The 11,198-nt window shown below is 44.1% G+C and overlaps 1 protein-coding gene and 1 long non-coding RNA gene across 2 annotated transcripts in view; both read left to right on the forward strand.

Moving 5' to 3' along the window:
• The first annotated feature begins 1,239 nt into the window (after positions 1-1,239).
• LOC139025118 (uncharacterized) lies at positions 1,240-2,518 on the forward strand. Its single transcript, XR_011476563.1, has 2 exons — positions 1,240-1,300; positions 1,605-2,518. It is a non-coding gene; the product is annotated as an uncharacterized lncRNA (long non-coding RNA).
• A 268-nt stretch (positions 2,519-2,786) lies between these two features.
• The window catches only part of wdr62 (WD repeat domain 62), a 64,389-nt gene continuing 55,977 nt past the window's right edge, over positions 2,787-11,198 (forward strand). Inside the window, 5 exon segments of the mRNA XM_070440177.1 lie at positions 2,787-3,274; positions 4,114-4,205; positions 4,697-4,759; positions 5,988-6,045; positions 10,324-10,498. Of these exon segments, the coding sequence (XP_070296278.1) occupies positions 3,137-3,274; positions 4,114-4,205; positions 4,697-4,759; positions 5,988-6,045; positions 10,324-10,498 (526 nt within the window). The 5' untranslated portion in view covers positions 2,787-3,136.

The following is an 11,198-nucleotide window of genomic DNA, read 5'->3' on the forward strand; positions in this document are numbered from 1 at the left end:
CGGGACGGGGTCAAGGTACCAGAACATTCACGGGACGGGGTCAGGTACCAGAACATACCGGGACGGGGTCAGGTACCAGAACATACACGGGACGGGGTCAGGTACCAGAACATATACGGGACGGGGTCAGGTACCAGAACAGACAGACGGGACGGGGTCAGGGTCCAGAACAGACAGACAGGGACGGGGTCAGGTACCAGAACATATACGGGACGGGGTCAGGTACCAGAACATACACGGGACGGGGTCAGGTACCAGAACATACGGGAGGGTCAGGTACCAGAACATAACGGGACGGGGTCAGGTACCAGAACATATACGGGATGGGGTCAGGTACCAGAACATATACGGGACGGGGTCAGGTACCAGAACATACACGGGACGGGGTCAGGGTACCAGAACAGACAGACACGGGGTCAGGTACCAGAACATATACGGGTCGGGGTCAGGTACCAGAAAATACCGGGACGGGGTCAGGTACCAGAACATACGGGACGGGGTCAGGTACCAGAACATATACGGGACGGGGTCAGGTACCAGAACATATACGGGACGGGGTCAGGTCCCAGAAACATACACGGGCGGGGTCAGGTACCAGAACATACGGGATGGGGTCAGGTACCAGAAACATATACAGGTCGGGGTCAGGTACCAGAACATACACGGACGGGGTCAGGTACCAGAACATATACGGGACGGGGTCAGGTACCAGAACATACGGGACGGGGTCAGGTACCAGAACATATACGGTCGGGTCAGGTACCAGAACAATACGGGACGGGGTCAGGTACCAGAACAATACACGGGACGGGGTCAGGTACCAGAACATACACGGGACGGGGTCAGGTACCAGAACAGACAGAACGGGGTCAGGACCAGAACATATACGGGACGGGGTCAGGTACCAGAAACATAACGGGACGGGGTCAGGTACCAGAACATACGGGACGGGGTCAGTACCAGACATAACGGGACGGGGTCAGGTACCAGAACATATACGGGACGGGGTCAGGTACCAGAACAGACGGGACGGGTCAGGTACCAGACATACGGGACGGGGTCAGGTACCCAGAACATATACGGGACGGGGTCAGGTACCAGAACATACGGACGGGGTCAGGTACCAGAACATACACGGGACGGGTCAAGGTACCAGAAATACACGGGACGGGTTCAGTACCAGAACAGACAGACATGGGACGGGTCAGGTACCAGAACATACGGGACGGGGTCAGGTACCAGAACAACAGACACGGGACGGGGTCAGGTACCAGAACAGACAGACATGGGACGGGGTCAGGTACCAGGAATACGGGACGGGGTCAGGTACCAGAAACATACACGGGAGGGGTCAGGTACCAGAACAGACAGACAGGACGGGGTCAGGTACCAGAACATACACGGGACGGGGTCAGGTACCAGAAACATATACGGGAACGGGGTTCAGGTACCAGAACAGACAGACACGGGCGGTCAGGTACCAGAACAGACAGCCACGGGACGGGGTCAGGTACCAGAACATATACGGGACGGGGTCAGGTACCAGAACAGACAGACACGGGGTCAGGTACCAGAACAGACAGACAGACACGGGACGGGGTCAGGGTCCAGAACAGACAGATGGGATAGGTAGTTGTTACCTTGCTAAAGTGATGAGGAATCTAGTTGATATGGACCCTGTACTTTATGTGATGTGAAAATCATGTGAAATGTATTCTTGGAATATCAGAAGATGGAGACTGATCTGTTTGGATGAACTAGTGTCTGTTTTATTATTTATTAGTGTCTTAGGTCTTATTCTAAACTGTGTGTTTCCAGCCCTGAATGCTGAAAGCTGTGGTATCAGACTGTATACCACGGCTATGGGCTGTGTCCAGGCACTCTGTGTTGCGTCGTGCTTAAGAACAGCCCTTAGCCGTGGTATATTGGCCATATACCGTACCCCCTCAGGCCTTCAGCCTTAACTCTTATTATAAACTGTGTGGTTTGAGCCCTGAGTGMTGATTGGCATAACAGACCRTGTACCACGGGTATGACAAAACATTCATTTTTACTGCTCTAATTATGTTGGTAACCAGTTTATAATAGCAATAAGGCACCTTGACCTTGGGGGGTTTGTGGTATATGGCCAATATATCACGGCTAAGGGCTGTGTCCAGGCACTCTGCTTTGCGTCGTGCTAAAGAACAGCCCTTAGCTGTGGTATATTGGTCATATACCACACCCCCTCAGGCCTTATTGATGAATTATTTTACTAGTGTTTGTCGGTGTCCGTTATTAAATTTTGGAGAGACATTAGTCAGTCTGTAGGTGAAGTGACATCACTGGAGTTCGTTTTGCTGGGACAGTGGGAATGTACGAAAAATGGTATTCTGTTTTGTTTAATCTTATAATTTTATCCCCYGCTGTAAATGTAATTATTTTCTTTCAGAATGTTAGTTTGATGTTGAAAAAAATAGCTTGTCAGCTTGTTGTTTGTGTGGAGAAGTATTGACAATACAATATTGATTTGCACTGACTTTTTTTTTTCTCCCGTTACTTGTATTTTATTGATAACATTTTAACAGTCAGTTATTTAATTATGATAATCCTGTTTACAATGCTTCCGGAAATGTATTGGCGGGATTAGACGCTCTCAAACCAATCGTCATGGTCACGGAGGACCAATCACAGGCGAGAGTCRCGGTAGGTTCTGCGCAGCGTCAGTGCAATCAGAGGAGCCGGTGTATGTTTGAATCTGCGTCCCGCGTTTCAACACAACGACGTTGAAGTAAAAAAAAAAAAAAGTTTCAGTTTTCATCGCTCTTGACTTGCCGTACTTTCCCGAAGTGTTTCTAAACAGAGGAAGTTAGAAGGAAGACATCAACCCTTTTAACCACTTGATGCTAGCTATTTTTATCAGATTTATTTTTTAACGTATTGGARTAATATCTGAGAATATTACTGTCAGACAAGACTGACGTTAATTTAACATTGACAACACAAAAATATTTTTTGTTGGTTGCTGTGCGGATGAGGATCTAAAACTGGCTAGCAACTTAGGCTAATGTTAGTCACGAACGGGATCATCATTTGAGATTTATCTGCCAGTGAAGTAGCCAGCGTCTTGGCTAAATATTGAATAATTTCTGTGACTATGGCGGATGGAGCGGGGCTAAATTCATTTACCTCCAGGGTTACAAAAAGAGTTAGCAATGTGAATGCTGCCCCTGCAGCCGCAAACATGCGACGGAAAAGTCGACAACAAAGTCAAAGGCGKACCACTCACAACCGGGTATGTTTATTGTCATGTCTTCTAGGTAGCTAAATGGGCTAGCTAACTTCTGTTCTGTAACGTTAGTGCCTCTTGTAGTTAGATTTTCTTGCTTGGTCTTCGCATGCCAAACATGCAGCTAACTTAGTCAGATTGTTGTCAGCTAGGAGGAGTTAGCGAAGACACTATCGTGTAACATTAACGTTAGYTAGTAACTGTAAAGAAGCAGCCCATATGATAGTACTATATAGGGCCGCCAATTATTAGACTTTTTCAAACAATTGGATTTAACACTTTTTATTGTGAACTGCTCGGCGATTCAGAACGGTTTCCCGAGTTGGAAGGTATCCGTACTAGGTAGACGGTTCTACCCTTTTCATCAGAATCGTTTGCCAATTACTGATACCACCTTCCAACTCGAAAAAAACGTGCTACTAAAACCTGTACAGCCAAGTCGTTAACCGAATACCAATCTATCTTACCTGGAAACCCGACGTTGAATTTCTTTGAATTCTACGTCCGGCAGAAATTGGCGTTTGAATCAGGACAGTTTTCTCTCACGACCTCTACAAGCCAGAAAGTTGAATAAATTGATATTTTAAAATACTACACCGGTTGTCGGTTCTGGTTGGTCAATTTTGTCGGTAGGAATTTGAGACAATATATCAACAGGAAAGTACAATTACATCAACTTTTCAGAGCTGATAGTGCCTCCAGATTTCTGTCACCTGAAGCATACACACAATATAAAATATATGCATACTGGATGGTACCTTATATACAGTGATGTAGCTAGTTCATTATTAGAGTGGGTTTGTATTGTGCATCATGTCAGTGAGTGTTGCATATTTGTGTGCCAGGTGGTTCTGGAGCGAGTCCTGGGCATCACCACCTCTAACAGCAGTGGACTGGCCTGTGACCCCAACACTGGCCTGGTGGCCTACCCTGCAGGGTAAGATTTACTAATCTGTCACAGGCTTCAATTGCAAAATTCAAGTGGTGTCAATTCAAAGAGTTGGTCTGATGGTGTTCTCTGATGTCATCGGCCTCACCCGTTGTTTGTGGGAACAAAATGTCACCCCCCCCCCCCCCCCACTTGTGCCATGTCAGAGAACTCCTGGACCACCTATTGAGATGTGCCATTTGTTAAGTAAATCAGGTGTTAAATGAGGTTCTAGGCCTGTCTCTTATACACATCTAGATGTGTATAAGAGACAGCTCCTGGACCACCTATTGAGATGTGCCATTTGTTAAGTAAATCAGGTGTTAAATGAGGTTCTAGGGAGGCTGGAGTGGGTCTCTAACTCTAACCTGCAGGACTGGCCTCTAACTAACCTGTTACTAACTACCACTTCAAAGAAGGTATCGGTTGAATAGGCTTCATTATGTAAATACTAAAGTTATAGTAGCTAGTCATCTCATGCAGTTTGTTTTGTATTCCAGGTGTGTTGTTGTGATCCTACACCCAAAGAAAAACAAACAGACCCACATCCTCAACACTTCAAGGTGAAATATTTACTTGTGTTTTTTTTATTGTTTTCATTCTCTTCTAGGGTGAAGTCATATTTAGTCAATTCCCGATAAGTACACATTCGATATGTCCACGCCCTGTTTAGTAGTGCGCACACATCWGCAATTCCCACAATCCATCACATTGATCGAGTCGTCTGTACTCAGGAGGGGATTGCTCTGTCTCTTCATGGTGACTCCAGACAGACTTGGTAGACAGAGATAATGTGTAGTACATTATGGGGCTGGGCGATGTTTTTCTAAATTGTTTTTTTTTAAATGTTTCTGAATAGTAAAAGTTATTCAGTATGGTTTTATATCATTTGTGCTTGACTGTAGAATGGCATCACATTAATTATATTCTTATGGTTGTATTCTCAACCAAACTTGGATAAAACTGACAGTGAAGTAGTCCAATTTGTAGAATTTGTCATTTCATTTAGCACTGTCAATTATTAGAGTGGGCCTGGGGGCGGCAGGGTAGCCTGGTGGTTAGAGGAGGCGGGTAGCCTGGTGGTTAGAGGAGGCGGGTAGCCTGGTGGTTAGAGGAGGCGGGTAGCCTGGTGGTTAGAGGAGGCGGGTAGCCTGGTGGTTAGAGCGTCGGACCAGTAACCGAAAGGTTGCTAGATCTAATCCCCCAGCTGACAACGTACAAATCTGTTGTTCTGCCCCCTGAACAAGGCAGTTAACCCACCGTTCCCTGGTAGGCCTCCTCATTGTAAATAAGAACTTGTTCTTAACTGACTTGTCTAGTTTAATAAACAATATTGTTATAGACGGTTTTGTAAAAAAAACACTACCGATATGTGGATCCATACTGGTCTACATGTTGTTGGACGGTACAGTCTCACTGTTACCCTTCCACAGACTAGAACATGCTGCATTCTGTTGTTGATGTTATGTTACTACAGTGTATGTGGAGTGGCAGTAATGAAGTTAAAATGTCACATTTTATAGCTACGTTACATTTAAAGGGTTCAGGCTAACAGAACTTTCACTTTTCTCTAGGAGGTCATAAAACAGTTAAAGTGCGAAGCTTACATGCATATGTCAAGGGGAAACTCCCAGAGTTAAAATGTCTGAACCTTTAAACTTGAGTTTTTAAATCCCTTTCAGATTGCTGCTGAGTAAAATGTTCTCCCTAATGTGAGCCCAGCCTCAGCTTTGTCCTCTGCCTCAGCCCTCTGCTCTCTCATTAATTCGCTTGTCTGTTTGTGTTTCCCAGAAAAACCATCACTGCCTTGGCCTTCTCTCAGGATGGAAAGTATTTGGTCACCGGTGAGGTAAGTGTTTGGAAATGTTCCGGAAGAAGCAAAAGATGTTGGTTGGTGTGTATATGCACTTTGCTGTATTTGTATAATAGTCAGTGAGACGACAGACGTGCGTGTGTGTGCGTGTGTGTGTGTGTGCGTGTGTGTGTGTGTGTGTGCGTGTGCACAGGGAGTGTACTAGTTGTTTGATGGTTATATAAAAGCTGTTGTGCTGCTAGAGACCTGGTCATGCTGTAAATTCTACTTATTGTCACACTAAGTGATATACAAGCCTCCTGTCTTGCCCTCAGTGGTCTATGGTTGGCTGCTCTCGAGTTGACTGTACTGTTGCCGTGGTGACAGGGAGTGTAGCCTACAGTTGTTTTACAATCTGTTATGACCAGCAGGCTTCTTCCACGGTTCTTAAAGGAACCCTGTCAATATCTGGGACGGTTCTTAAAGGAACCCTGTCAATATCTGGGACGGTTCTTAACGGAACCCTGTCAATATCTGGGACGGTTCTTAACGGAACCCTGTCAATATCTGGGACGGTTCTTAACGGAACCCTGTCAATATCTGGGACGGTTCTTAACGGAACACATTTGTGTTATGAAATATTTAGTGATGTCCTACAGTTTTAGTGTAATTTCATGTGTATTGACTGTTTAGTTGTGAGCTAAACCGGAGACTGCTTCTCTGTGACATTTTCCAGTAGGATCCCTGTGATGATTTAATACAACAACAAAAAAATGAACAGTTATTTTCAGCTCTCTATATAACCTGTCTAGTTTTCTGATCATATTGTAACTCCCTGCTATACAGTGCATTCAGAAAGTATTCAGACCCCTTGAACTTTTTCCACATTCTGTTACGTTACGGCCTTATTCTAAAATGGAATAAATAAATAGTAATCTACTCACCCTATAATGACAAAGTGAAACAGTTWAAAAAWATATATATATATATTTGAATTTATAAAAAATGTAAAACCTTATTTACATAAGTATTCAGACCCTTTTCAATGAGAATCAACATTGAGCTCAGATGCATCCTCTTTCCATTGATCATCCTTGAGATGTTTCTACAACTTGATTGGAGTCYACCTGTGGTAAATTAAATTGATTGGACATGATTTGGAAAGGCACACACCTGCCTATATAAAGGTCCCACAGTTGACAGTGCATTTCAGAGCAAAAACCAAGCCATGAGGTGGAAGGAATTGTCCGTAGAGCTCCAAGACAGGATTGTGTCGAGGCACAGATCTGGGGAAGGGTACCAAAACATTTCTGCAGCATTGAAGGTCCCCAAGAACACAGTGGCCTCCATTATTMTTTTTATTTCTTACATTTTTTAAATTTCTTACATCTTTTTAATCTAACCTTTTTTTTGTAACTTAAACAAGTCAGTTAAGAACAAATTCTTATTTACAATGACGGCCTAACCCGGTCAAACCCTAAGCCGGACGACGCTGGGCCAAATGTGCGACGCCCTATGGGACTCCCAATCACTGCCGGTTGTGATACAGACTGGAATCGAACCAGGGTCAGTAGTGACGCCTCTAGCACTGAGATACAGTGCCTAAGACCGCTGTGCCACTCGGGAGCCTTTTTTAAAAAGAAGTTTGGAACCACCAAGACTCTTCCTAGAGATGGCCGCCCGGCCAAACTGAGCAATCGCCTTGGTCAGGGAGGTGACCAAGAAACTCGATTGTTACTGAGTAAAGGGTCAGAATACTTATGTTAATGTMCTTTTTTATTTTTTTGATATGTTAGCAAAATTAAAATAAATAAATAAATTCTTTGTCATTATGGTATATTGTGTGTAGATTGGTGAGGGGGTAAAAACAATTCAATCCATTTTAGAATAAGGCTTTAACGTAACGAAATGTGTAAAAAGTCAAGGGGTCTGAATACTTTCTGAATTCACTGTAWATGTTCTGGTTGTCTTTGTCTAATAACATCRGGAAATKATTTTAAWTAGATGCTTCAAAACCTTTTTAGAATGATATTTATCAGCTTACTCCAATATTTTTTCTGTTCAAAGCTCAAACTCCCATGATGCCATTCAGCAAAACCACTCTCGCCATCACCGACCGACTTGAGAATAACTATTTTCATGCCACTTCGATACCGTAGTGACTTTTTCGTAGCAGGTTAGGAGAACATACGCAGCAAGTTAAGGATAATTAACTTAGCAGGTTAGGAGACTAAGGTTAATTAAAAATAATAATTACGGTTCCGGTTAGAGAAAAATGCTCTCCTAACCTGCTATGAAAATCACTTTGTGTCGAGGTTTTTTAGAAAAAAAAGAGTGTGTACCGACTGACGTTGATGTTCTGACACAGCCGTTGTGTCTTTTCCAAATAGCCTGTATTATCGTATTGAATAACTTGTAAACATCATACTTTTTCYTAGTTCTAATGTCTTGGGACAGTCGCTGAGGCTGTATTTGTCTTATCATCGGAAACACTTTGTTTTCAGATGCAGACGGTTTAGTTACTTAGCTAGCTAGCATTGCTAAATGTTAGCGCCCAATTTTTTTTATTGTTGCAAACACTATTTGAGACGTAATATTAGCTCTCGATCTAGCATGCTAACTACACACAGTAACCGTGTTATGGTTAGCGTAGCTAGTTAGCATCTAAATTATAAATATTTTTTTGAGTGTAGTTGCAGTTGATTGGTGATAGTAGCTAGGCTTCCATCCAATTGGTGACAGATTTTTATGCCAAAAAATAAATAAATATGCAAATGTTCCCACCATTGGTGTATTTGAACCAAACTGACTTGTTGCAGATAGTACTTTGTACTTTTTGGCTTATGTTTTAATGTTCAGAATAAAAAATCTAATGTTCAGTGTGTTTCCATCATATTTTCAACTCTTCTGACTCTTTCAACTCTCAATGCTTCCAACAGTTGTGTCAARTTGGCTGGATGTCCTTTGGGTGATGGACCAGTCTTGATACTCACAGGAAACTGTTAAGCGTGGAAAACCCCAGCAGCGTTGCAGTTCTTGACACTCTTAAACCAGTGCGCCAGGCACCTACTATCATTTGTTTTGCCCGTTCACCCTCTTTATTTTTTTAAACCTTTATTTAACTAGGCAAGTCAGTTAAGAACAAATTCTTATTTTCAATGACGGCCTAGGAACAGTGAGTTAACTGCCTTGTACAGGGGGCAGAACGACAGATGTTTACCTTGTCAGCTCGGGATTCAAACTGGCAACCTTTCGGTTACTAGTCCAAACGCTCTAACCACTAGGCTACGCTGCCACCCCTCCACTCTAACCACTAGGCTACGCTGCCACCCCTCCACTCTAACCACTAGGCTACGCTGCCGCCTCTGAATGGCACACCTACACAATCCATATCTCAATTGTTTTAAGTCTTAGAAAATCCATTCTTTAACCTGTCTCCTCTACATCATCGACACTGACTGAAGTGGATAAGGGATCATTGCTTTCACAGGTGTTCACCTGGTCAGTCTGTCATGGAAAGAGCAGGTGTTTTTAATGTTTTGTATACTAAAAGCATGAGAACGAGTTATAAAGTGGCGGAATTGTCCTTTTTTAAAGGAACTATATTAATGAGTTCTTAATGCTGCATTGTAATATTTTAGGCGACCCGATCAAATTCTGATCTATGTGCTTTCCTTAAGCGTAGAGTTTTAGTAACCAGGAATATGCGAGCGTTTTTTTTTGCATATTGCACCTCTCTTTCTTTTTTTAAAGGAAGCATATAATTATCTGAGGCAGCTATGTGTCATGTCCCGGCTTGTTCCTCAGTCCTGTAGAAATAAAAATGTATTTTTAGTTTGTTTTTGCAACAAAGATGTACAGCTCCTTGGTGAGCTATGATTAGTCAGCGCCTCACCTCCTAGTGTGGGTAAGGACCTGCTCGTGTAATCTACTCCCAAACTCTAAACTTCTCTGATCTGCTTTACATTTCTCCACCGTTCATTGAGAAACCATTTGAATTTGAATATGTATATAATTTAGCAGATGCTCTTATCCAGAGCGACTTACAGGAGCAATTAGGGTTTAAGTGCCTTGCTCAAGGGCACATCGATAGGTTTTTTCACCTAGTCGGCTCGGGGATTTGAACCAGCAAACTCTTGTTTTTAACACCCAATGTTGACATAACTTTACCGTTTCTTATTTTTGGAGGCTAATTGTTTCCACAGACTCAACAGTTTCTCGAATGCTCAGGTTTCAACTTGAACTGTCAGCCCAACTGCCATCTCCCCCCCCCTCGGCTGGGGCTCTCCCTTTGTTTCTACTCCAATCATTGACTGGATGTTTCTGTCTCTGCAGAGTGGTCACATGCCCTGTGTGCGGGTTTGGGACGTGGTCGAGCAGGCCCAGGTGGCAGAGGTACAGTGCCATAAGTACGGGGTGGCCTGTGTGGCCTTCTCAACCAACAGCAGCTACATCGTGTCAGTAGGCTACCAGCACGATATGACCGTAAGCGTCTGGGAGTGGAGGGTAAGTTAAAAGACCTGGGTTTGTTTGTTTTTTCTTTCAGAGACTTGAGCCTGTTAAGTGCCAGAGGTGTAGAGTTGCACCTTTCCTATCCACTACATTGGTTCCATTGCACCAGGCAACCGCTGAAATTTGGATTCCCAGAATGTCTACTCTGCTGGCTGGACAGTACTGGGGTTAGGGGTCATGGCTGTGACTTCAGTCTGGAGGACAGTACTGGGGTTAGGGGTCATGGCTGTGACTTCAGTCTGGAGGATGTCCCCACCACAGGAGGAACCCTTTCATAACTAGTGTAGAGCGCCTGCTCGCTGTCCCACCACAGAGGGAGACCCATTCATAACTAGATGTAGAGGCCTGCTCGCTGTCCCACCACAGAGGGAGACCCATTCATAACTAGTGTAGAGCCTGCTCGCTGTCCCACCACAGAGGGAGACCCATTCTAGTAAAGCCTAGTTGTAGAGGCACTGCCTCCGCTGTCCCACCACAGAGGAGACCCATTCATAACTAGTGTAGAGGCCTGCTCCGCTGTCCCACCACAGAGGGAGACCCATTCATAACTAGTGTAGAGCCTGCTCGCTGTCCCACCACAGAGGGTGAGAGACAGAGAGAGAGATAGAGACACAAGTGTTATGAATTGTGCGTTCCCTTGTGACGTTTTTTTTGCTCGGGAATCGTGAGACGGAGCATTTGTCCTGCGTGAATAGCGC

Source organism: Salvelinus sp. IW2-2015, unplaced genomic scaffold, assembly GCF_002910315.2.
Source record: "Salvelinus sp. IW2-2015 unplaced genomic scaffold, ASM291031v2 Un_scaffold2286, whole genome shotgun sequence".
Taxonomy (NCBI): Eukaryota; Metazoa; Chordata; class Actinopteri; order Salmoniformes; family Salmonidae; genus Salvelinus; species Salvelinus sp. IW2-2015.